This window comes from Dipodomys merriami, unplaced genomic scaffold (assembly GCF_024711535.1).
Source record: "Dipodomys merriami isolate MVZ:Mamm:240054 unplaced genomic scaffold, mDipMer1.0.p SCAF_4, whole genome shotgun sequence".
Taxonomy (NCBI): domain Eukaryota; kingdom Metazoa; phylum Chordata; class Mammalia; order Rodentia; family Heteromyidae; genus Dipodomys; species Dipodomys merriami.
The window spans coordinates 29,245,802-29,273,752 of NW_027205603.1; the positions used below are offsets into that span (position 1 = coordinate 29,245,802).

The 27,951-nt window shown below is 36.0% G+C and overlaps 1 protein-coding gene and 1 long non-coding RNA gene across 13 annotated transcripts in view; one reads left to right on the forward strand and one right to left on the reverse strand.

Annotated features, from left to right (window-relative positions):
- The window catches only part of Rp1 (RP1 axonemal microtubule associated), a 338,377-nt gene that overhangs the window by 79,809 nt on the left and 230,617 nt on the right, over positions 1-27,951 (forward strand). For 10 of the 12 annotated variants that reach the window (XM_069990725.1, XM_069990729.1, XM_069990733.1 and 7 more), the window contains exons 6-10: positions 2,341-2,504; positions 8,257-8,343; positions 11,770-11,902; positions 14,700-14,851; positions 24,628-24,706. In XM_069990725.1, the coding sequence (XP_069846826.1) occupies positions 2,341-2,504; positions 8,257-8,343; positions 11,770-11,902; positions 14,700-14,851; positions 24,628-24,706 (615 nt within the window). Of the gene's footprint in view, positions 1-2,340; positions 2,505-8,256; positions 8,344-11,769; positions 11,903-14,699; positions 14,852-24,627; positions 24,711-27,951 lie in introns of those variants that run through there. The other 2 variants (XM_069990730.1, XM_069990737.1) reach the window with 2 other exon arrangements.
- LOC138805729 (uncharacterized) lies at positions 4,396-14,677 on the reverse strand. The gene is made up of 4 exons (XR_011365627.1): positions 14,335-14,677; positions 11,813-11,950; positions 9,353-9,464; positions 4,396-4,528 (listed from the first exon to the last, which is right to left on the reverse strand). It is a non-coding gene; the product is annotated as an uncharacterized lncRNA (long non-coding RNA).

A 27,951-nucleotide genomic window follows, 5' to 3' on the forward strand; every position in this document is an offset into this window, starting at 1 on the left:
TGATTCTTCCTCATAGATGGATACAAGTCCATTATATCAATATTTATAGTATCTAGATATAATTATGTCTATCCATTTATCTACTATCATCTAATATTTTCTTGATTTATTCATTAAAATTATATACTTTAAATAGTTCCCATTTAACGAAGTGATTTATTCATTTATTGTAGACATTGAGCTTTTTCTACTAGGCTATAATGGATACTACAGCAGTGAGCATGGATGTGTGTGTCTTTTTATATTATGATGTAATCTTTTGGAAAAATGCCCAGGAATGGTACTACTGGCTCATAAGATAGTTCTATTTTTATTTTTATTTTTGTGGAATCTTCATACTGAATTCTAGTGTCTGCACTAATTTACATTCCCAGCAACAGTTCCTCCCCCCCACCCCCCACATCCTTGCCAGCATAATTTGTTGTTCTGTTCTTGAAGATCGACATCAGTATTATTTTAATGTGAATTTCCTCTGTGGCCAGAAATGTTGACTATTTCTTCATGTGTTTATTGGCCACGTGTACTTCTGAGAATTGTCTGTCTGGCTCCTTTGCCCATTTATTAACTGGGTTGTTGGGTTTTTTTGGGTTTGGGTTTTGAGCTCTTTGTATATTCTGGTTATTAGATCTTTGTCAGATGTATAGATGGCAAAGATCACCTTTTTAAAAAACATAGTAACTATATCCTTCAGTGTGTAGAAGCTTTTTAGGATTTGCTTTATATTCTTTTTTATATGATCTTTAGGATGTTCCTTGATTTCTCATTACTTCATTTTTCTTATCAATAACATTTTGGTGCTTTCTTTGAAGAACCTTGGAAAAATTAAACTGAAATCTTGAAAGTGATGTCTTATTACTATTAAGATACTGTAATGACTAATCAGTCTTTGTAATATTCCTGATGAATCATATATTTTCTGGTATTGGTTTTAGTTGTTGCTAGATAATGCAAATTTTCCTTAATGCTTGTGAAATTCAATTATTTCATCTGTTAATTAGGGCTACTTAAAATAATGAATTATATCAGATAATTTTTCAATTTCACTTTATCCTTGGAATTTAATGTTTCAAAAATATCTAAACTCAAAAAACTTAAAAGGCAAAATTCTGATTGTATACATGGTTGAGCTAAAAATACTAGAGATATTTTGTCAAAATACTGTAAGCATCAGGGAATTTCTTTGGTGACTCAGATTTTACTCATGACGAATCATAGTAGGATAATGGTCTCTCTCTAGCTGTTTTCTTTGTTTTTATTATTATTTTTTTTTTTTTGAGACAGGGCCTTGCTGTGTAGCCCAGGTTATCTGAAACTTGCTATGAAGCCCAGATTAGACTTAAACTTGTTTTTTTCTTTTCTTTTCTTTTTAAATTATCTTTAAGTAGTTGTACAAAGAAGTTCCCATTCTACAAAACAGCTTATGAGTATAAAGTGTCTGACAACATTGTCACCATCTCTCTTAACCCATCCCTTCTCTTACTTTGTTTCTTTAATTGAGATTAGGTGATTACATAAATTTCACATATTTCATAGTATTGTGGAATAGTGATACTTAGAGTCACAAACACATTTTAACTTTCACAAGGCAAATTGTCATTATCATGGTCTACAGTTTGTGAATTCTATGAGCTTTGATAATACAAGTTATTTTAGTGTAGTCTGTTCCACATTATTCTGTTCCTCTTCCTGGCTCCCCTCTGTTGTGTGTATATATCTACTATATATATGGTCAAGAACACGTAGTCATTTAGCAATGATATGACAAAATGGGTGGCTGTCCTTTGTTTCTTGAGTCCTGTTACTTTGCCATATCTTCTTGTATTTGGCTTTAGCATCCATATATCAGGGAGACCTAGACTTAAATTTGTAATTGGCCTGCCTCTGCCTCCCAGCTGCTAGGATTACCAGTCATGTGCCACCACATCTTGCTCTCACCTTATTAGTTAATTGATTAATTTTAATTTTTATTATTTATTTGTTTATTTTTCATTATACTCATATTTGGCATTTTCACTCATTGCTGGCATTCTACCACTTGAGCCATACATCTAATCTAGTTATTTTGCTGGTAATTAGAGACTTTTCTGCCTAGGCTGTCTTTAAACATCAACTCTTAGAACTTAGTCTTCTTAGTAGCTAGGATTACAAATGTGTAATTCTATTGAGTATTTTAAAAACAACAACTGAAATCTTCTGCTGAGGCGAGGCGATTTTCCAGGCAGTTGTAGAAGAGTAAGTTATCTCTGCCCTGTATTCTTCTATTTTTTTGAAGATCTTCTGTTCTGAGTTTATCATTTCTATAAGGAGCCATAATGTTTTGTTCTGTTTGTGCTTTCATAGGTGTTAACTGGAAAATTTCCATAATCACTAGTGACTTTCCAAATGCAGGGACCAGCTCACAGATTTACATTGTATTATATGGACATCATAGAAGTTCAGCTCCCATATATCTTTATGGAACAGATGGAGTTCGATTTCAGGATGGCCATGAAGACATTTTTACTGTAAGTAATAAACTGAGTAAAATCTGTTAATAGAAGTTCTACAGCTAGCAGCTACCTTGGAATAAGTACAATTTATCAAAATGGGGCTCTTTCTATTATAACACAGTATGCCTGTAGAAGATCAATCAAAAGAAACTCATGACAGTTTTGCTCAGCCACATTTAACATAAATCTGCCATATGGGAAGAGACAACATCTTCACAGAAATATGAGATGTTCAACATTTATGGTTTGTGTATAGGTGGCTTTCATCAACACTAGAGATAAGCTTCAAAGTCTTAAGTCAAAAGGGAAAAACAAAATGACCAAACAAGGAACCTAAAGAAATTGTTATTAAGTTATTAGTTACTACTTTTTACTTATTATTTTTTCATATCAGGTTCATAGACCATGACTAGACTCACCGAGCTCAGCATTTATAAAGAAAAAGAGGAACAAAGATGTAGCAGGGAGACCAGTACCATGTGAAGTTAAAATCAGAGATATGATAATCAATGAAAGGACTTAAAATAGGTCAACACAGACTTAATAATTTACAATGTCAGTCTGAATTAAGCATTGGATATATGCAAGGACTGTCTTGAAACAGGTGGAGAGAAAATCAACTCATGATCAAAAGGGTATCTTTAAATACCTTTTATAGGGCTGGGAAGTTGGCTCAGTGGTAGAAGCGCTTGCCTTGCAAGCCTGAGGCCCTGGGTTCGATTCCTCAGCACCACATAAGCAAAAAGGAAAAAAGCCGGAAGTGGTGCTGTGGCTCAAGTGGTAGAGCGCTAGCCTTGAGCTGAAGAGCTGAGGGACAGCGCCCAGGCCCAGAGTTCAGGCCCCACGACTGGACCCCCAAAAAAAAAAAAAACCTTTTATATTTTTAGGATATCTACCTCCACTTTGTGTTTGATCTATTATAACCTGCGTACTTAGTTCACAGGAAAGGTTGAACCATTGGAAACAACCATTCCCATTAGACTAATGTAACAATTATCTCTCTCTATATATATATTAAATATATATATTAAAGATACTATACAGAGAGGTAACAGTTACATGAGTAAGGTAATGAGTACGCTTCCTCTCGAGCATTGTTGCTCCCTCTTTCGTTTTTCCCCTACCATCCCTTCCCTTCCCACTTCTTCAACTCCTCCCTGCCCCTCAAGTTGTAAAGTTCATTTTCAACATAGTGTCTTGTACATCTCATTGTTACAATAGGCAAAACTGTATCCTTGTTTCAGCATTTTTAAATTTTCCTTCCTCTCCCCAAATTAGAAAAATGTATATACAAGATGCAGGACACAGAATGAAATACAGTGAAAACAGGGGTTATACCATGGGGGAAGAACATAACAAAAGAAACAAAAAAAATCACATAGTTAATGTAACAATTCTTTCTATACATTTTAAAAATAAAGTCAAAATGCATTAGTGGTCAGTATAAATAAAAAAGGATTAAGTCATTATTTTTCATGTATAAGAAATATTTCAAAGTAATTATATCTTTAATTGTATGAGCTGCTTACTTTGTTTTGTATTTTATTATCTCATGTTTCCTTTAAATCAAATAGTACATTCATGCACTTTTTAGGGCTGCATATAGTTCTATAATTTGAAAAAAGCACCTTTAACCCCTCATCCATTTCCTTCTCCAACAGGAAACTTTTCATAGTTTAATTTTTTTTCTGAGTTCTGCAGTGTACATTTTAGCACTTTCTGTTTTGTAAGCCCATCATGGCTTACTTATACCACAGTATGACTTACACTACTCATTTATAGAGATTCTAGGTTCATTAAGTTTAGTGACATCATGAAGTGTAGTAATTTCATTTCAATTTTGATCATGGCTTGATTTGTTCATATGAATAGTTTTCTTTATTTCTTTCTAATTTTTAAGGGGAAGTGGTACTGAACCTTGAAATCAGGACATTGCTTTTTTACTCAGCTTTCTTGCTGGTGCTCTTATCATTTGAGGCATACCTCTGGTTCAGCATTTTGCTGGAGTTTTCTGCTTTGGCTGGCTTTGAACCTCCATCCTGAATAGCAAGGATTACAAAAGCAAGGATTAAAAGAATTTGTAGACAAACTTGAGTTTCCCCTTTTTTCTTTTTCTTTGTTATTGCTTTCATAGCTCTTTTGTTATTACAGTAAAATACACAAAAGTTACCATTTTTATAGCTTTAAGCATACAACTCAGTGACTTGTAGTACATTCCTAGTATTTTTTTCAACAATACCTCTATCTTTGTTAGTCATTTTTTTGGGGGGGGGTCCAGTCGTGGGGCGTGAACTCTGGGCCTGGGCGCTGTCCCTCAGCTCTTCAGCTCAAGGCTAGTGCTCTACCACTTGAGCCATAGCGCCACTTCCGGCTTTTTTCTTTTTGTTTATGTGCTGCTAAGGAATAGAACCCAGGGCCTCATGCATGCAAAGCAAGAGCTCTACCACTGAGCCACCTTCCCAGCCCCTGTTAGTCATTTTATGTGATCGCTTTGGATTCCCTTTTACCTGGACCCCTAACAACTCCAAAAGTGTTTCTTTTTAATTTGGATACTCTGTGTGTGTGTGTGTGTGTGTGTGTGTGTGTGTGTGTGTGTGTGTGTGTGTGTGTGTGTGTGTGTGTGTGTGTGTGTGTGTGTGTGTGTGTGTGTGTGTGTGTGTGTGTGTGTGTGTGTGTGTGTGTGTGTGTGTGTGTGTGTGTGTGTTCGCGCGCGCTTGCAGTCCTGGGGCTTGAACTCAGAGTCTGGGCACTGTCTTTGGGCTTTTCTTTTCTTTCTTTCTTTCTTTTTTTTTCTCAAGCCTAGTGCTCTATCATTTGAGCCACATACGGCTTTATTTAGTGGTTAATGGAAAATAAGAATCTCCTGGGCTTTCCTGCTCCATCTGGCTTTGAATTGCAATTCTCACATCTCAGCCTTCTGAGTAGCTAGGGTTACAGCATGGGCCACTAATGGCCAACAGATAATTTGGTATTTAAAATTTTTCTTTTTGCTGAATTGTTCCATTAAGAGCTTTCAGTATAATGTTGACTAGAAATGTTAAAAACTGGGATCCTTGCCCTATTCTTAGTTTATGGGATAGTATGCAAGGTTTTTGTCTTTGGACATTTATCTATAGGCTTTTCTTTTCTATTGTTAAGGTGAAGTACAGAGTAGGTACAGTTACATAGTAAGGTAATAAGTACATTTCTTGTCAAACTTGTTACCCCTTTTCTGTTTTTTCTCCTAGTTTCCCTCCCCCAACTTGTATAGACCATTTCCAACATATTGTCTTGTGTATATCACGTTGCATTGGTTCCCCCCTTGTCCTTTTTCTCACCATTCTGTTCCCCTTCCTTTCCCTAATTTGAATGAAGGTATATACAATACCAAGGTACCAAAACCAACAGGAGATATACCATAGGGGGAAGAACATACAAAAGAAACAAAAAAAATCACATAGTACACTCTGAAGTGTCTTTTATCATACTCAGGAAGTTCTCTTTGAGCCCTACTTTAAAAATGAAATTGTGTTGGATTTTATCAGGTGTTTTTTCTTGCATTATGATGATGCCAGGTTTCTCCTCTTCATTGTGTTTATGTAGTTTATTATATTGTTTGTGTATTAAATAAGTTTCCATGGAGCTGGATACATCTCAGTTGGTTATAGTGGGATAATGTGGTGGGTTCAATATGACTCAGTTTGCTCACTTGTTGAACTTTTTTTGTTTTGTTTGTTTTTTGGGTACCTACCTGGGCACGTACCTGGGCCGACGCCTGTCCGGGTGCCTGGGCCGCGTGAAGGCCACGTTTTGCGCCTCGGCCAGGCAGCGCGGTGCTGTCCAGGCCCGGCCGGGGTTGTTCCAGGGCAGCGTCCTGAGCACCAGACAGACCCAGCCGGGGCCTTGCAACCAGCAGCCCCGGGGGATCCCCGCCCTCAGGCCCACTGGGGCCCCGCCCCGAGCCCCCTGATCCCCCAGGCTCATGCGTGGCTGCCGACCCCGGGCCCGCGGGCATCCGGCATCGGGCATCCGGCATCCAGCGCCTGGGGCCGCAGCTGCCTGGCCAGATCCTTCAGTCCCGCCGGCTGCAGCAGCAGCTCGCCCAGGCCCTGCGGCGGGTGTTTGGCAAGACAGGCACCTTGCCCTAAGTGCCCTGTGCCCTCACATCGACACGGGCTGGTCCTAAAGAGCTCCTTTCCCACAATGCTCAGCTGGCAGCCAGGCCTGATGCCCCTTGTTGAAAATTTTTGCATGTGTACTTATTAGGCATATTGGACTATCATTGTGTTTTCTTATCATATCCATGCTTGGCTTTGGTACCAGCATAATGCTAGCTTTGCAGAATGAGTTAGGAAGTGTTCTCACTTGTTTTCTTTAAAATATTATTTTCAGAAGACTTGTACTCAACTGGTATTACTCTGTCTTCTTTAAACATTGGGTAGAATTTGCCAATGAAGACTTCTGTCTGAGACTTCTCTTTGCAAGGAGGTTTTTGACCATTAATCCATTTTCTTTACTGGTTATAGATCTGTTGTGTTTTGTCTTTCCTTTTGGGGTGTGCTCTAGACATTTGTTCATTTTATCTAGATTATCTAATTTGTTGATATACGATTATACACATTTTTTTGAGGTACTGCAGTTTTGAACTCAAGATTTTGCACTTGCTAGGCATGTATTTTTCTACTTGAGCCATACCAATAGCCCTCTTCACTTTCATTATTTATTGAATAGGATCATGCTTTTTTTTTTTTTGGCCTGGGCTCTGTATCATTCCTGCATAACTAGAATGATAGGAATATACCATTATGCCCAGTTTTTTTAAATGGTTCAGATGGTGTTTCACAACCTTTTTATTTTACCTGGATTGGCCTCTAACCATGATTCCCCCTACCCAGTAGCTACAATTTCCTCATATGTCATAGTATATTTTGTAACCCTTTTTATTTCTGTATGGTAATGGCCTTGCTTACATTTTTTATTTTAGCAATTTACATCTTTTTTTAGTTAGATAGTTATAAATTTGTTAATTTCATCTTTTCTCTCAAAGAGTCAACTTTGGTTTCATTGATTCTGTTATTTTTCGATTTTGTTACATAACATACGGTCTGTCATGGTGAATGTTCTTTGTACACTTGAAAAGACTGCATATTCTGCTGTTGAATGGAATACTCTATAGATGTTAGATATAGTTGGAGTGTAATGTTCAAGTCTGTTTCCTTATTATTCTCTGTAGTTGTTTACCCATTATTCAAAATATTCTTATTATAGTAGGTTGTCTCTTATTTTTCAGTTCTGTTAAATTTTTGCTTTGTAGGGCTGAGGATATAGCTCATCATGGGTTCAACCCATAGCACCTAAAGAAGATGATATGTATTTTAGTGCTCTGTTAGGTGTGTACATTTTTGTAATTCTAATTATATTTCTTCCTCCTCCTCCTCCTCCTCCTCTTCTTCTTCCTCCTGCTCCTCCTGCTCCTTCTCCTCATCCTTGTCCACCTCCTTATCCTTGTCCTCATCCCCCTCGTCCTCTTCCTCCTTTTCCTTCTTTTTCATCTCCTTCTTCTTTTATTCTATTCCTCCTCTTCCTCCTCCTTCTCCTCCTTCTCCTCCTTCTTTTCTTTTTTCTTCTTTTTCCCAGAGTAAACTCCTCTCTGAGCAACCAGTCCCTGGCTTATACATCTCTCTTCTGGATGAATGTACCACATAATCAATATATAATGTCTAATCTGTGCTGTTTTAAAATAGATTTTGTGAAATTACACTGAAAGAAATTTTCTTGATTTTTATAGATCACAGTTGGGGATATTGGAGTACCATTTAAGATTCGTATTGGTCATACTAACTCTGGACATGCACCTTCCTGGCATTGTAAAGAGGTAAAGATCTATCAAAACTTTTGGCAAAATCTAAAGATGTATAAATGTTTCTGGCAAAATTTCTGCAGATTCCTCCAAGGTATCATCTTTCAGAGGAGTATTTCATACTTATAGTGAGTTTATAAAATCAAACCTAATGTTTTTAGTCAGTTCACTTCTCAAGAAAACAGTGTCATATATCATATAATCTTATTCATTAATTGATTGAGGGACGCACCTGACATGAGGTGCGTGAAGAAAAGAGAATCCTTGGGACTTCAGATCAACTCACAGAGCTTCTTTATATACTTAGGTTGCTGATTATGTGGTGACTAGTAGTACATAAGATTTTCTTCAAAAAGATTTGCAAAGGGGGCTGGGAAGTTGGCTCAGTGGTAGAGCGCTTGCCTTGCATGCCTGAGGCCCTGGGTTCGATTCCTCAGCACCACATAAGCAAAAAGAAAAAAGCCGGAAGTGGCGCTGTGGCTCAAGTGGTAGAGCACTGGCCTTGAGCTGAAGAGCTGAGGGACAGTGCTCAGGCCCAGAGTTCAGGCCCCACAACCGGACCAAAAAAAAAAAAAAAAAAAAAAAAAAGATTTGCAAAGTCACAGCATTGTCTTGGTTATTAGACATGGATGCCAATACTGGAATTCAGTGTACTCTACAAAGCAAGTCATGTACAGAGAGAGAGAGAGAGAGAGAGAGAGAGAGAGAGAGAGAGAGAGAGAGAGAGAGAGAGAGAGAGAGCGCACATGCTGGTCCTAAGCCTTGAATTCAGTGCCTGTGCACTGACCCTGAGTGGTTTTCTTTTTCTTTCAAGGCTAATGATTACCACTTGAACCACAGCTCTACTTTTGGCCTTTTGGAGGTTAATTGGAGATAAGAGTCTCATGAACTTTCTTGCTTGGGCTATCTTTGAACTGCAATCTTCAGATCTCAGCCTCCTGAGTAGCTAGGATTATAGGCAAGAGGTACCAGTGCTCAGCTATTCTTGGGTATTTTTAAGAGGAAAAATAGCTTAAATGCCTACCTTGTTTAGCATAGAAAACTTCTATTATTCTCTGATTGACAGTAGAAACAGATCACCCAACACTGGAAATCATACAACATTTTCATTTTTGTGCATGTTGCATTTGCATTTTCTGCCATTTCAAAACAAATGATAGTACAGTTTCAGAAGTCATTGAACATCTTGATATTCTTGGCAAACGCTTTTCTACAGTTTTATAATTTTTGAGAAAAGATTCATGGAAACTGATACTTATATAATGCTACCTTTTTCCTTTTTCCTTTTCAATAAACGAAACTAATTTATGAAAGTTACCATTAATATTTCTGCTATCTCACTTGATTGATAACTGATAAACAATACTATATTCATGAAGCTGGGAAGCTGTGTCAGTTTTAAGTGATCTGAAAAGATTACGTAGTATTACAAAGGAATGCTATAAAAATCAGGCTGAAATTTCTAAGTCTTTTTGTCTGTGGCAAATCCTATGTCATTGTAAGGCAACTTGTTTGCCTGAAGTTTTCTTCATCTCTTTCAGTACCAGTGGAGAGATAATATATTTATTTATTTTTGTAGGAAAGAGGTATTGAAGTTAAGCCTGTATTATATTACTGAGTTACATTGTGCTCCAGCCCTGAGATACATTCTTGGTTCAACATTTTATTCTAAGCATACAACATACTTAATATATTTATTCATTTGGCCAAATTAAATGCTGGATGATAGGTTTGGAATTTTTTCTTCAAATCTTATACAGTTTAGAAGTTGAATTGTTAAGTAAGAAAATTGTACCTATAATCTGAATGGATTTGAATAAAAACAAAATATGATTCAATATATGCAAAAACAATCACACTTTTTAAAGGAAACTAATTCTTTCATGTTTAGTTAGGGAAGATTACAAAATAAAAAAGTACAAAATGCTAGTTCACTTTGTTTTTTAAATGACTAGCTTTGGGCTTTATTACAAAACCTAAGTCAGCCAGCTCCCAGAGGCCCGCATCTACAACCCTAGTTAGCCAGGAAGCTGAGATCTGAGGATTAAGGTTGAGAGCCAGCTCAGGGAAACAAAACCTACCGATTCTTATTTCCAGTTAGCCAGTAGAAAGCCAGAAGTTCAAAGCTCAAGAGGTAGAGCACCAGTCATGAGCAAAAACATCAGTAAAAGAGATCCTAATTTCAAGCCCCAGTACTGGCACAAAAGAAGAAAAAAAAGTCAACTCAAATAATCATGGCAGTAGCCATCTTGCAAACAGGTGGATCTCTTATGTTGTTATAAGATAGCTTTGCTGAAGTGACACTGCATTAGAAGCATTGATGGACACTTAAAAATGTGAATCCTGGGCCTGTCTGGGACTCACAGATTTTAATAGGTTGGGGTGCTGAAAATCTTTTAACAGAGTTACTTCTTGAGCCCATTAAAGTAAAAATATCTGTCTTTAATGCTAGTGAAAATAAGGTTAATTTAATAATAACACTCCACTGAAGCTTTTAAAAGAGTAATTGTACATTTATGAAAGGCTAGATTTTAGAATCAGGAAACATAATTTCTATTGTGAGGTAATTTTTTTAAAGCATTTTTGAGCTCCTACTAGGATTTATTAACATCCTTGTTTGACTCCTTGGGTTAGATATGATGTCACAGACTCACAAGTTGCTTGAATCGCAAGCATTGCTAAAGATCCAGAAGAGAACTGTATCAATTTAAATCTATAGTGTGTGAAATCTAACTTCATGCTAATGTTTCACCTTAAATAGTAGATGTATTTTTTAATTTAATTTTATTGTCAAGGTGATGTACAGATAGTAGATTTAAAATAATAGACTTTTAAAAACTATAAACATTTCTTTTTAAAAAAACATTTCTTTATAAATGAAATTACTTTATATATGAAATTTCTTTATTAATTAAATTCTTTATAAATAAAATTATAAAATGAAATTCTTTATAAATGAAATTATAAATTAATTACACAAAAATTTGGTGTAAATTGATGTTTGATATAAGCATTTCAAAGTACAGAAATTAGCCAGGTGCTGGTAACTTACACTTGTAATCCTAACTATTCAGCAGGCTGAGATCTGAGGATCATGGTTCAAAGCCAGACGGGACAGAATAGTTTGTGAGACTCTTATCTGCAACAAACTACTCAGAAAAAGCCAGAAGTGGCACTGTGGCTCAATTGGTAGAGTGCTAGCCTTGAGCAAAAAAAGCCTCAGGGCAGTGCCCGTGTCCTGACTGGGGCACCCAGGACGGGCACAAAACAAAACAAAACAAAGTAGAGAAATCAGAAAAGTTTCAAAATAGAGGAATGTCAATAGAAGAAATTTGAAGTTTTCTCATATTAAAAACAATTGTTGGCATAAACATCAGGCTTGGACAAAACCTTTTATTTGATTCTGATAATTTTTTGCAAGTAATGGTATTTCTGTTGTAGATACAATTGCAGAACATGAATTGTGGAAAACAATTTTACATACCTGTTCAACGATGGCTGGCCAGAGATAAAGATGATGGGGAAATCTGCCGAGAATTTCCTCTTTTAAGTAAAGGACAGTGGGTCCTTCCAGGTAGGGAAGATCCAACTTGAATCACCACAGATAATACTTGCTGAAATGCTGAAGGTCAAGAGAACTCTGTAACTGAATGCAGAACTCTATAACTGAATGAATTAAACTCTACTTTCTTATCAGTTACCTCTGTTGGTGTAGCAGCAGCATCTAAATATTTTTTAGTTGTTTCATATGCTGGAATTCAGTAATATGTTCTTATCACATAGTCTTTTGGTAGGTCAACAGTAATGCCTCTCAATCAAAACAAGAAAATTAATTCTTAGAAGGCCATGAGGAAATTGGATGACCAGTAAAACATTGGGCTAAGAAATGTAAATGAGTGTACTTTTCCTATCAGGCTTCTCTTAGTTTTGAAAATTTATTTTGGATTAGGAATTGAAAACACAATTGCTCAATGACTTTATTAACATTTGTACGAAGGCAGAGATATGTCAAATCTTGTCTTAATGAAGCTGAGAATAAATAGGCTGTTGACCTACTCAGTGTGAAATAAGTCACTGATTCTTACCATCAAATTCAGATGTTAAAACTACACAGTAAAAATATAAATAAATAAATTCAGGTGTTACTGTCCTGAATTGACCTGAACTTGTGCTTTTGGCTCCAAAAACTTCTGCTTTGAATAAAAAGGGGAAAATGCATGTGGAAATTAGTAAGTGGACAACTAATAAAAATGGCTTTTTTCCCCAGTTTTAGCTATATTGCACTATAATGTGGTCGCTGAGTTTTTCAATGAAATGAGTATTTTCTGACAATTCAGAAGAGCTCTTTCTAATGTTATACTTAGGTATATAATCAAATTTTTGTATAAACTTGTAAGAGAACATAGGCTGCCACAGCATTTGCACAGGCTGAGGAAGCCTTTGTAGTTTTTAAATAAGATATACTGTTACATTTCTGAAGTTAAGATGATTTGAAAAGACAGAAATAGCCCTATTTACTGAAAAGAGAGAGTTTGCACAAGCTTTTTGTCATCATTCATAAGTACTTTTTGCTTACCATTGGTAATCATTTTCACTATTAGTCCTCATCAGCCTACAGCATCACCCAGCAGAAGTTTTTTAGGTGTCCTATTTCTGCCCATTGTTAGCAATGATGCAGAGATCAGTTTTCTTTTATTTTCAACTCTTTTAATTGTAAAAACTCTGATTAGTATCACTTCCCTTGCAGTTTTTGGTACTTATTCATGTATATATTCATATATATTTGTATGTATTCATATATGCATATATGTATACATTCCTCAGATCTCAGCTTCCTGAGTAGCTAGGATTATAGGCCTGAGCCACCAGCACCTGGTTGTATATTTTCTTTTCAGTTTCTCTGTGTTCTTTGTATATTATGTACAAATTTGGTAAGCCTTTAGTTATCTAGGGTAGTGTTAGATATAACAAATGATAACCATATTTTTACCTAATATGCTAGCAATGATGCTGAAACAGTGTCTCTAAAGATGACTGACAGCCTCCACTGGAAGATTAAAAATAAGGAATACTGCATTAATAATTTTTTTCTCTTATCAGTTACCTCTGTTGGTGTAGCAGCACTTCGTTCTTTAAAGAGTTATGGCAGTGTTTGTCACTTAAAAAGTAAAACTGTTTGCCACGATACGATCATATATACCTGAAGAAATGCTTTATAATTATGTGATTATTTTCCTTTGGAGGATAGAGTTGCTAAGGAAACAATGCAAATGTGGCTCTCCTAAGCAGTGTGAGCTATTTTTCCAACTTTATTTTTATTTATTTTAAACTTTATTTTTAATTGTGGTAACATAACTATTAAATTTACTGTCTTAAAAATTCCTATGTATACATTTCAGTAGTGGTCAGTGTATATACACTATTGGGCTAAAGGTCTATAGAACTTTGAAAGCCAAAACTTTTATGTGTATGAAGTAGCAATTCCCCTTCTCTTCATTCCCAGCCTTACAACCAGCTTCCATGATCTTAACTATTTAGATATATCATATAAATATAATCATAAGTATCTCATTTGTTTACTGGGTTATCTCATTTACTGTGAAGTCCTTCTGACCCATCCATGGTGTTGCCTGTAACCAGATTTATTTCTCTTTAAAGTCTGACTACTAATGTGTTTTGGGATATACTACAGTGTCTATTTATCAAGACATATGGATTGTTTCAGTCTTTTACATAAAATGAATAATATCACAGTGCATGTGTATGTACAAATATAACTACATTTTTGAGATCCTGCTTTGAATTCTTTGGGCAATATACTCAGAAGTATGATTGCTGGATCATATGTAATTCTATTTTAATTTCTTAAGAACTCACTATACTGTTTTCCATAATAGTTGCTGTATTTTACACTTCCACAAGAAGTGCAGAGGGTTCAAGTTTCTTCACAGACACTGAGATGTAATAGAATAGAGAAGTGAGAAGGAATGGATAGAACATTTTTACCAGCTCTATGTATTGAGTTGTTCCATTTCGTGCTCCTAAGCCAGAACTGGAGGGTTTTTTCTGATCCCAGTGCCTATTTTCAGGTTTCTCATGTATTAAGTCCAAGCTGAGGAATTGTTAGGAAGAAAAAAATGGTAAACCCTAATGATTGGGGTTACTTTAAAAATTTATCCTTGCCCAATCCACTTCTTCCACACTATTGTTCAATTATTCTTTTCAGAATCCTCATGTAGTTTTTACAGCTGCATTCACTGGCCAATGATGCTTTATCTCACCTGTACCTAGAACTCTTGATTAGATTTTGCACTTAATTGTCAGTTATGTCAGTAATCTTAGGCACCTAAAGCTGCTTCTTTTGTTGTTAGTAACAACATATGAAGTATACGTGGCAACGGGTGAACTGTGGAATGCTGGAACAGTAGCAAATGTCTACATTTCAGTCTACGGGAAAAAGGGAGATTCAGGATCCAGACAACTACTTAGATCAAAGAGCTCCTTTAATTTTTTAAGAGGACAAGTAAGTAAATAGACATTCTTTTGTCTGATTTAAAAAAAATTTTAAGTTGTGGTAAAAATATCCATAAAATTCCACATCTAAATGATTTTGTTATGTTTTAAGTGCATTTTAAATGCACTTAAAGTTGAGCACTGTTAAGTACTACTTAACTAAGTTTCTACTTCATAAGAAAGTGGATTGAAGATGGCATACATGGAGCTTCTTTAGGATGCTGGCAGGAGGGGCCCTTGGTCAGCCATGTAATCACCAGAGGAGAGAGCTAAGGCTCCACTCACTTACAGGGCACTTACTGTAAGCTCTGATGTTCAGTATATTAGCAATATTAAATGCATTCTCAACTTCCAGTGGGTTTATTAGTAGGTAACCCATCATAAGTCAGGATGCATCTATATTCCCATTGCGCAACAAATCTTCAGAACTGTTTCATCTTTCACAATTGGACATATACAACTATTCAATAACGACTGCTTTTTACTTTCTGGTAGTGCCAGATAGCCACCATTGTACTTCCTGTTTCTATGACACAGATAAGTGAGATTCTAAAGTCTTTGTTTTTATTTTTCTCCCATTCTGTGTTATGCCTTTAATGTTTTCTATGTTATAGCATATGATAAGATTTTTAAGACTGAGTAATATTCTACTGTGTGTACATGCACATCACATTCTACTTATTAGTTTATATCCATCAAGGGATATATGGCTGGCCTCTAAACTCTTGGCTATTGTGAATAATAATGTAAATATCTCTTTGAAATCAGTGTTTCAGTTATTTTGGATATATGTCTGAAAGTGAGATTACTGGATCATATGCTGGAGAAACTACTGTAGTCTTTCCCATAGTAGTTATACTATTTTATAGTCTAGTGAGAGTGTTTTGAACTTAATTACTTCCTTGCCAAGACACAGTAATTTTTAAAATAATAACTCCCAATATGTATGGATGATACATCATTGTGGTTTTGATCTTCACTGATCTAATAATTAGTGATGTTGAGCATCTTTCTATGCTTATTTCCATATCATCTATAGAGAAGTGTCACTTTAGGTCCTTTGCTTGTTTTTTATTTGGATTATTTGTTCTTTGTACTTTTTCTTTGTTGAAATTTTGTTTGTTCATTCTTTGTCCCTTCTAACCAAACATCTCTGTGACTATTATTTTGAATCTTCTGTTAAGTAATATACTTCTCTCCATTTTATTAGAGTTAATTTCTGATTTATCAGGTTATTTGGTTTAGAACATAATTCCTTGTTTCTTGACTCTTTATGTTGATTTCTAAACATTAGATAAGAGCTACCATTTATAACATTATCACACTGGCTTCATATAGGAAGTGAACTCACCAGTAAGCCTGGCCAGAGATTTAGTGTGCATAAAGAAATTCAGTGTATGTCTCAAAACATTTGTATCTGTTCATTGTTTATTGTTGTAGCTTCCATGAGACTGGAATATTCAAAGTACATTAGTGCCCCAACTAGACAGGATAGATGGCAATCCTGTAAGAAGTATATAGAAATGCTGGGATGTCTGATGTGTGACTTAGTTCCTTCTCTAGGGAGAACCTGGGAACTCCCACTTTCTCTGTACTAAGTCATGAGCTCTGTGTGTGTGTGTGTGTGTGTGTGTGTGTGTGTGTGTGTGTGTGTGTCTGAGCTCTTTGTGTGTGTGTGTGTGTGTGTCTGGGTACTGCCCCTGAGATTTTGTGCTCTAGGCTAGTGCTCTATCATTTGAGCCACAGTTCCATTTCTGGCTTTTTTTGGTGATTAATTGGAGATGAGAGTCTCAGGGACTTATCTATCCAGACTTGTGCAGTCAAAACCCTTTCAGGGTGAGACTAGAAGTAGCCAGTTTCCTCTGCTGATTGCACTGAGTCTTGAGGTGCTGAGCCCTAGCTGCTCCCTGTGATAGTTGTCTCAGTGGTCTGTCTCTCAGGTGCCATCTACTTAGGGTATGAAAACTTTTGTCCTCATGGAGAAGCTAGAAGTTGGAATTCTCTCTCAACCAAAGCACTATTTGGTAGGGTTAATATATGTGCCAGCTTTTTCCTGCTTGCTTTGATGTGGGTTTTCAACTTGTAAAAATCTTTTCAATACATGTAGCCGGGCGCTGGTGGCTCACGCCTGTAATCCTAGCTACTCAGGAGGCTGAGATCTGAGGATCGCGGTTCAAAGCCAGCCCGGGCAGGAGAGACCGTGAGACTCCTATCTCCAATAAACCACCAGAAAACCGGAAGTGGCGCTGTAGCTCAAGTGGTAGAGCGCTCGCCTTGAGCTGAAGAGCAGAGGGACAGCGCCCAGGCCCAGAGTTCAAGCCCCACGGCCGACAAAAAAACAAAAACAAAACAAAACAAAAAAAAATCTTTTCAATACATGTATCATTTCACTAAGGCTATTGATCTATGTGTAGTGTTTATTTGGTACCTCTTTGGGAGTAGGGAAAGCAGGAGCCTCTTTTTCTGCCATCTTGCTGATGTCACTCTACCCAATCGTTATTTAAAGAGGAAGTTGTTTATTTGTACACATTTGTAGATACTCCAGTTTTCTTGTAATATTTTCTTTTCTAGTTTAATTCCACCAGTTTGAAATTCTGCATATAATCTTAATGTGATTAAATCTGTGGACTTGTTTGAGATATAACTTGTGATCTCTTCTGAATTATGTTTCCTGTGTGTTTGAGAAGATTACATATTCTGTTGGTTGATGGTTCTGTATATGTTGGTTAGCTCTATGGCTTTGTTAAATAAAAAATTAATTAATTTCTTTTGTTGTTGTTGTTGGTCATGGGCCTGGGAGCTGTCTCTTAGCTCTTTTGCTCGAGGCTAGAGCCACAGTGACACTTCTAGTTTTCTGGTGGTTAATTGTAGATAAGATTCTCACAGACTTTCTTGCCCTGGCTGACTTTGAAATGCGATCCTCAGATCTCAGCCTCCTGAGTAGTTAGGATTACAGGTGTAATTACACTAGTAATGGGTGTAATTACACTAGTAATGGGTTTAATTAATTTCTTATTAATAAGAAATAAACTTTGTTTTATTGTTCTCTCCATTATTAAAAATGGAACATTGAAGTTGCTTGTTATTACTGTGATTGTTTCTCCCATTAATTCTGTCAAAGTATGCACTTTGAAAGTAGGTTCATAAATGATCATAAATGTTGTGGGTTCTTGGTGAGTTAACTCTTTTGTCACATATAATGTCTTTTTTGTGACAATCTTATTTCTTCTGAAAAAGTTGACTTAAAGTGTAGCTTGTTGGGTATAAGTATGACCACTCACTTTCTCTTTAAATTCTGTTACATGGCATATTATTTCCCTTCCATGCACTTATAGCTTCTGTCTGTGTTCTTAGATCCAAAATCAGTTTTGTATAGAGAGCATATAGTTAGATGTTTTTCTAACAAAATTTGGCCCTATGTGTAATATTATATATTATATATTACATATATAATATGATTATATATGTATTATATATAATGTAAGCTGTGATTATAATACATAATACATTACAATATTTTTATAGATATTATGTTATTATATTATAATGTATGTTATATATTATATTATATATTATAATATATTATAACATATAAACTGTGATTATGCTTGTATTATATATTATAATATATTATAACATATAAGCTGTGATTGTGTTTGCTAAGAAGTTTTTTTTCTTTATTGCTGTTTGAATGTAAACTTTCATGATATACATTCTTCTGTTATATCTGGCCAGTTGGTGATACCTTCTATAGTTTTAAGGTTTTTCACTTCCTTCATTTTTCATTTCCAATTTTCCTTCCGTCCTTCTTTCCTCCTTTTCCTTCTTCCTTCCTTTTTCTCTTTCTTTCTCTCTTGTTCTTTCTTTCTACATTTGTTTCTTTCTCTCTTTTTAACTCTCTAATGTGTATAATATATAATATAATTTATTATATATTTTATAATATTATGTATAATACTATATAATATAATTATATACCACTATATAAATATTTGTTATATATTATAATATGTATAATTCTGCATATTATATAATATAATTATATATAATATAATATATAATGTAATTATATATAATAGTATATATAAAATGTATAATATATAATATATTTTTGGTGAAGGTAATTTATAGTTAAAAATTCACTGATGGTGAAGGAGTTAGTGTTGTCATTTAGTTTATGTATGCCTTATAAATTTCCTTGTCTCCTTTTCTCTCTTAAAGCTTCTATTAGTGTTACATTCTTATTTTCACAGTGACTTGCTTTGGTTATCTTTTTCCATTGTATATATTCTATAGATATTTTGTAGATCTGAATTTAACATATTAAAAAAAACCACATAATATTCTTTCTGGGTCTGGTTTACTTTGTATAACACAATGATCTCAATTTTCATCCATTTTCCTGTAAATGACATAATTTCATTCTTTAGGGCTGAATAGAACTCTACTGTGTGTACATATCATATTTTCTTTACACATTAATCAATTGATGGGCTTTTGATTCTATTCTTTGGTTATTTGGAGTAGTAATAAGTATGGGTGTATAGCTTTCTCTTCTATATTTTAATCTGCATTCCTTTCAGTATATGTCCAGAAATAATACAGCAGGATTATTTGGTAGGGAGTTCCATTTTTAGTTTCTTGAGGAATATCATATTGATTTCCATAGAGGCTGCACTAATATACATTCCTACCAACAATATTTCTCCTTGATATCCTCATAATATTTGTTGTTTGTTTTGTTGCTGACGGCCTTTTAGCCTGGAATGAAGGGAACTTCAATGTTGTTGGGGGAGAGGTATAAAATTCCCATAATTTTTAATGGGTTTCATCATCATATGTTCATATGTGCATATAATGTTTATTGATTATATTTTCTACTCCATTACTCTCTCTTGTTTCCCATCCTCCTTTCCACTGCTCTCCTGCCTCTTCTCAAATAGTCTTCCATATTCTTTAAAAATTATTTCAGACCCACTTAATGGACTACAATATGTGATTAATTTTGAAGGAAGTATCATTGGTGCTGAAAAATAATTTGTATTTTAGAGCTGTTGCAGATATCTGTAGATACTGTAGATATCTGTTAAGACCATTTAATCTATTGTTAGCTTAACTGCCAAGTTTCTATGCTGACTTTTTGTCTGGATGGTCTATCTATTGATGAGACTAGAATATTGGAGTCATACACTATTATTGTACCTGGGCTTATCTGTGCCTTTATGTCTAATAGTTTTTATTTTATGGTTAATAAATAAATACACCATAAATTGGGCATACCAACATTTGTTACATATAAATTTATAATCATTGTATGTTCTTGATGGTTGTTCTCTTTCTAAATAAATAATGACCTTTATCTTTTTAAAGTTTTGTATAAAGTGTCCTTTGTTGAATAGGAGTACAGCTTGTCTTTGTCTCTTTCAGACAACAAATTGTTGGATCTTACTTATAAATCCATTCAGCCAATCTGTATATTTTAACTAGAGATTTAAAACAGTTTACAGCTATTACTGAGAGGTATTTGCCAAGTCATAAAATTTTATTGTGGTGTTATTGTTTTTCTGGTTGTTTTTAGTATAGTTCTTAAAATTTTTTTCTTATAACTTTATTTTGTGGAAATACATTTCTTAAAAGCTGTTTCATTTCAACAACTAGTGTCTTTCTGCTATTTTCTTTCACTTTATCTTCGGAGTTATGAGTTGAACATGTTTGATCCTTTCCTAATTCTCATTTATTCCTCTATTCCTCTTGTGAAATGTCTGTCTCTTTCTGAGCTCTGTTGTGACTAGCTTTCTCATTTGTGTGTAGGATTTCTTTAAGAATCTTCAGTGTTTTGTGCACGCAGGCTCAATGGTCATGAACTCCTTCAATGTATGCTCATCTTGGAAGGTCTTTATTTCTCCATTGATTTTTTAAAAATTTTTATTTATTTTTTATTTTTTTATTTTTATTGTGAAAATATTGTACAGAGGGGTTACAATTACATGGGCAAGATAATGAGTACATTTCTTATCAAGCATTGTTGCCTCCTCCTTTTTTTTCCCCTTCCCATCCCATCCTCCCCCTACACCCCTCCCACTCAACCCTCCTCCCCCCCTCCACCAAAGTTGTAAAGTTCGTTTACGACTTGTACATCTCATTGTTGCAATGGGTCTGCCTGTATCCCTATTTAAACAATTTGTTTTTTTCCCTTCCCCTCCACAAATTATAACAACATCAAATACAGTGAAAGCAGAAGTTATACCGTGGGGGAGAGACATACAAAGCAACAAAGAAATAATCTTATAAATGTGTTAGAAACAATCTCATGAAAGAAAAAAAAATGAGTACATGATATGTATCCATTGATTTTGAGTTCAATTTTGTATTTTATTTTATTGTAAAGATGCTGTACAGAGGGGTTACAGTTGTATGAGGTAGGCAATGAATATATTACTTGTCTATCATTGTAGTAATATGTCCTTAGGCTCTCTGACTTGCAACTGTTTATCTTTAGTAGCTCTCAAACTCAGTTAATACCATTTCAAGATGGTGCTTATAGTGATCTAAGAAATGGAAAGTAGCATAATTCTTTTTTTTTTTTTTTAATGTTGATCGTTGGGCTTGAACTCTGGGCTTGGGCACTATCCCTCAGCTCTTCAGCTCAAGGCAGCGCTCTACCACTTGAGCTACAGCACCACTTCCGGTTTTCTAGTGGTTTATTGGAGAGTCTCACGGACTTTCCTGCCCGGGCTGCCTTTGCACCATGATCCTCAGATCTCAGCCTCCTGAGTAGCTAGGATTACAGGCGTGAGCCACTGGCGCCCGGCTTCTTTTTTTTTTTTTTTGGTCCGGTCATGAGGCCTGAACTCTGGGCCTGGGCACTGTCCCTCAGCTCTTCAGCTCAAGGCTAGCGCTCTACCACTTGAGCCACAGCTCCATTTCCGGCTTTTTGCTTTTTGCTTATGTGGTGCTGAGGAATTGAACCCAGGGCCTCTGGCTTGCAAGGCAAGCACTCTACCGCTGAGCCACCTTCCCAGCCCGCCCGGCTTCTTTTTTATTCTGACTTGACCTGTAGAACAAAATCCTTGTCACAACAAATCACACATACTGGATTTCAAGCTTCCAAGAACTAATTGAGAGTCTTTGTTCACCAGGGCTGCTTGGCTTGCCTAGTAGTTGTAACTGAAGTGTCCTTTCTCCACCTGGGAGCCAGAATTGGAATCGTGGACCGATTTTTCCATTCCTTTTTTTTTTCATCTCCTTTCTGTTTGTGCTTTTCTAACAGTCCTGTCACCCATTTTTGATTTCTGATGTTCCTCCTTTTTTTCTCTTTGAAACATAGTCTACCCTTCGTTCTCCTGATTCTTCTCATTCAAAGTCATGTTGAGAAAGCTTCTGATCTGCTTCCTTAGGTTGGAAGTCTTGATAGTTAGTCTGTGTTTATACTTTTAATTATCTTAAGTCCTTTAAAAGCTTACATCTGTACTCTATATTCTTTTCATCTATGTGTTGTCTCTCCTTGCTGTACTGAGGAATTTCTGTAGCTGCATCAAGCTGTAGACTCCAATTTCCAGAATTTCAGGGATTTTATTTTTTCCCCATCATGGTTCTAATTCAGAAGAGACATGACCACCTGTTTCTCAGACAGGTTCTGGATAAGTCAGAGGTTTAGATACAGCCTCCATTCTCTTTTTGTTCAGAGAGAGGATTTGGAATATGAGAGATCTCCTTTTTTTTGTACTGCACACACCTGGTCAGAGTTGGAAAGAGAAATATCTAACTTCCTTTTCTTTTTAGATAAAGCCCTTATTGATTATACATTGGTCTGTGCTTCTACTGTCAAGTGGTTTCTAAAGTTCTCAAAGAGAATATTCTGAGCTCTTGTATTGTTGTAGTTGTCTCTATGAGGAAATGGGGACTTGAGCTTTCTAGTCTTTTGCTGCCTTTATTGATTTTTAAACCTATCATTAGATTGTTAAATGTGGATAATTCTATACCACTTCGACTATTGAAAATAGGAACTGAATATATTATTTCTTTTTTCTATTTCAATTACTATTGATATGCATATAATATTAATATATCTTCTTTTGTCTCCCTCCTTCCTCTTTTTTCCCTTGCTTCCTATGTTTTTCTTTCCATCATATTTTGTTTTTTAAGCTTTCCTTGATTACACAACTAGTCCTTAGTATGTTTTAATTGTATACTTCATTTTCCTTAAAGTGCCACTGCATTTTTTATTATAGATATCACAATTCTTCAGTTCTTCGCTAATATCTGTTACTTCTCTGACATTCCTCCTTTTCTAAAAGATTTGTGTGATGGATAAAAAGGTAACAACCATACTGTGAACCTATATCCATAATGCAGTATTATATTTATTAATAAATGTTAATTATTTTAGTAACTATTAGTTTTATTCTTGATTCTACTTATAGAATAAATTCAAAAGTAGTGCAGATGCTTCTAAATCTGCACCTCACCTTTCTGTATAGAAAATATGTTTTTCTTCCTGAGTAGCTTTTAAGGATAAAATGTATGTGAAAAAAATTAAAAATATATAGTATCTATCCAAACCCAAAGATTATCTTTTATTTCTTGATTGTTTCAACAGCTATTCTATACTATGTATTTTCTTTTCATAGAAATTTAAAACACAGATGCTGGTGGCTTATATCTACAATCTTAGCTATTCAGGGGGCTTGGATCTTAGGATTGTAGTTTAAAGCCAGCCCAGGCAGAAGAGTGCAAGAAACTCTTATCTCTAACCAGAAAAAAGTAGAACTTCCAGCTGTTTCAAGTGGTAGAGTTTCTAATTTTCTTAAGTGATAGATGACCAACCAGCATTGATGAAAAAAACCCAAGTGAGCAAACAGTGTCCTGTGTTCAACCTCTGTCCAGCACGCCAAAAGTAGAGACTTACAACATTATTGCAGATTATATCAAAGGGCTCACTTTTATCCATAGTAATACTATGTAGACTATTGGAGCACAACCATGGCTTTTTATTTGGCCTAAAATTTATAACTTAAGATAAACGTTATAGTATTTTTTTTTTTTTTTTTGGGTCCGGTCGTGGGGCCTGAACTCTGGGCCTGGGCGCTGTCCCTCAGCTCTTCAGCTCAAGGCTAGCGCTCTACCACTATAAGCCATAGCGCCACTTCCGGCTTTTTTCTTTTTGCTTATGTGGTGCTGAGGAATCGAACCCAGGGCCTCGAGCATGCAAGGCAAGCGCTCTACCACTGAGCCACCTTCCCAGCCCACGTTATAGTATTTTTTACATCAGTATCTTAATATTTTCCTCAGAAGCATTACATTGAAAATGACTCATTGATGTGCCAAAAAATTCCATCCTAAAATAGACAAGAATTGTTTATCTTGGAACATATATATATAGTATCTTCTAAATAATGCATTTATGCTATGATTACTTGTAGAGACCCCAAATTTGTACTCTTATGACAATTTTTTTAATAGAAATGAAAATGACTGTACTTGAAAATTTATTATGTTCTACAAGTTAGTATTGTTTTTGTTCATACTTTAAAAAATATACATAGATTTGTATATTTGCTTAATGGATGTACTTTTTCCAGTTACTTTTTTCTGGCAACACTGGGTTGAATTAAGGGACTTGTATTTGCTAGGCAGACATTCTACCACTTGACCCCTCATGATTACATAATTACTGAAAGCCTTTAGTAGCCCTTGCAATTACTTTAACTACATTTGAACTAATGCTTTTGGTAGAAATTGAAGCCATAATCTATGTCTAATTATGCTATTTTGATTGGTTTATAGACTGATTCCTTCCTCTTAGAAGCTGTACATCTTGGAAATTTGTACAAGATTGTGATAGGTCATGATGGACTTGGCCCAGGTAAGGCTCTTTCACAGAGAGATAATGGAGTCTGATTCTACATGAACCCTGTGCATGATCAGTAAATGATGACAAAAATTTGTAAAAACCTCATCTCTAAGTAATAAATATCTGAAATAAAAATATTATCTTCCCTTGGAAATGGAGTTGTGGCTCTAAGTGATAGAGCGCTAGCCTTGAGCAAAAGATCTCAGGGACACTGCCTAGGCCCTAAGTTCAACCCCCATGACCTACCAAAAAAAATGGTATCCATAAATGTCCTTTAAAATTGATCTATTTTTCTTCAAAGTTACATAGATTTGGCTAAATGGCTGCTCTAGGAAAACATAACATGCTAGAAAGGATGATTTAAGTAAATCAGTGGATTCTGTGTATATATGTTGTAGTAGAAGGCAGTATTCCAGTATGCTGGTGATTGAGAAATCAATACTGTCCTCTGTGGGTGACATTTCTTGAAGGTTAATGGTTGTTCTATAGAAATTTGTTAAAGAGATTGTTTTGAGCAGGGTGCTGGTGGCTCATGCTTGTAATCCTAGCTACTCAGGAGGCTGAGATCTGAGGATTGTGGATTAAAGCCAGCCTGGGCAGGAAACTCCATGAGACTTGTATCGCCAATTAACCACCAGAAAACTGGAAGTGGTACTTTGTCTCAAGTGGTAGAGCTCTCTCCTTGAGCTTGAAGAGCTGAGGGACAGCATCCAGGCCCAAAGTTCAAGCCCCACAACCAACAACAACAACAACAAAAAGAGATTGTTTTGGCAGACAGGTCTCAGCAGTGTTTTTAGCTACCATTTTGTTTATGCTTCTTCTCAGGAGATGATACATTTTTCTAATAAATATATTTTCTTGCTATATAAACAACCATAAGTAACCTCCATTTGACGAAGAAGTTTTAAAGATTACATACCAAAATGAAAAAAGATTAAAAAAGCTGAAAATATCTAACAATACATTTTCTGCCTAAAATGTACCAAAGTTTAATTTTCATATAAAGGACAAAGTTCTCATAGTGAACATATACTTAAATAATTAATGAAAGAAATTATCTAGTTAACAATGTTGGTTCAATGTGGCTTCAAGAAACCCAAAAGTATATACCTATAATCAATGAAGACAAAAAATGAGTAAGATTAACAAATTAAAGTCAAGGAGTGTGGCTTATGCATATAATCCTAACTCATCAGGAGGTAGAGATCATGCAGATCACACTTTGAGCCTCAAAAAAAAAAAAAAAGAAAGAAAGAAAAAAAAGTTGTGATTCTGATGCCAGTGGCTCACACCTGTAGTCCTAGCTACTCAGAAGGCTGAGATCTGAGGATCATGGTTTGAAGCCAGTCTGGTCACAGTCTGGGCTGACTTGTGCATAAAAGAGAGATACTCTTTGGAAAATAACAGAAGCAAAAAGTGTTGAGGATATGGCTCAATGGTAGAGAGCTTGCCTGGCAAGCACAAGTCTCTGTCTTCAAACCCTAGTACCAACAAAAATGTTGAGGATCGTAAGCAATCTAGAGGCAAGCAAGTTTTTGGGAGTATATTTGTCAGATGTATACAAATACTATGTAAGAGATTAGAACATCCATAAATTTTTCTACCCTTTGCAGGTCCTACAACTATTCCCTCAGACATACTAAGGTATAACTCTAAACTTTCTGGATTTTCTTCAAGGGACAAGGAGAATTTCTTTGATTAGATTTAAATGGATTGGGATGAAAAAATAATTTTCTCATCTGTTCCTCTGGGTTCTGGTCTTTCAACATAGGATCATATATGAATGACTATTAGAAAAGAATAACATCATTTATAAAAATTCAAAAGCATATTCAAAAACTCACTTTGAGTATTTTTGGTAGGAATAATTAGCTGTTTTGTCCTACTAGTCTTTTTACATTTTACCCAGAATAGTTCTTTGGCCAAATGTATTTGCCCCCTCAGCTGGCAATTCTCTAGTGGACTGGGTGTCGTATGATTTAATTTAATTCTGACCCAATCTGAGGTTAAGTTTCCTTGCAGGCTAGGGGCTGTATCCCACAACAGTGCCCTTACGTGCAAGACTGGGCCTCCAAATTTTCTGATCAACTGCTTAACACTTAAAGTGGGAGTTCCCTCAACTCCTTGCTTGAGTTCAGTCATTTGCTAGAGTAACTCACAGAGCTAAGGAAACATTACTTTCCTCTCTCTCTCCCTTTCCTCCTTCCCTCCTTTTCCTTCCTCCCTCCCTTCCTCCCTCCTCCCTCCCTCTTCTCTCCCTCCCTCCCTTCCTCCCTTCCTCCCTCCCTCCTTTCCTTCGCTTCCTTCCTTCCTTCCTTCCTTCCTTCCTTCCTTCCTTCCTTCCTTCCTTCCTTCCTTCCTTCCTTCCTTCCTTCCTTCCCCTTCCCCCCTCCCTCCCTCCCTTCCTTCCTTCCTGACTTCTTATGCCACTCTTGGGACTTGAGCACAAGGCCTGGGCACTGTCCTTAGGTTTTGTGCTCAAGGATAATGCTCTACCACTTGAGCCACAGCTCCACCTTTGGCTTTTCAGTGGTTAATTGAATATAAGAGTCTTTCTGACTTTCCTTCATAGGCTGGCTTCAAACCTCTATCAGATCTGAGTAGGTAAGATTACATGTGTGAGCTACTGACATCTGGCTCCTTTACTGGTTTATTATATATCTATATATCTATATATCTATATTTTTTTTGGGGGGGGTCTGGTCGTGGGGCCTGAACTCTGGGGCCTGGGCGCTGTCCCTCAGCTATTCAGCTCAAGGCTAGCACTCTACCACTTGAGCGACAGAGCCACTTCCAGCTTTTTTCTTTTTGCTTATGGTGCTGAGAAATTGAACCCAGGGCCTCATGCATGCAAGGCAAGCACTCTACCACTGAGCCACCTTCCCAGCCCCGTATAGAGAATATTTTAAAGGATACAGATGAATAGCTTGATGAAAAGTACCCAGGGCATGGTATTTGGGAAAAGCTCTGTAGCTTTCATGTCATTTTTAGATTTTATCTTTTTCTGAGTAACTATTTACAACAGCCTTGAAGTTGTTCTTTTTTTATGGTGAACTTATTGCATACATACAGTTGATTAAGTCATTAGGCACTGACAATCAGTTCCACACTCAAGACATCTATCTCTCCTGGAGTTCTGGAGGTAGGCTCCTCTGGGGGAAGCAATGCATATCACCGAGTCTCCTGCTGCCTGCCTTCTCAGCATACAAAAAGTACATCACTTTGGAGATTCTGAGGCTTTTAGGAGCTATGTGGCA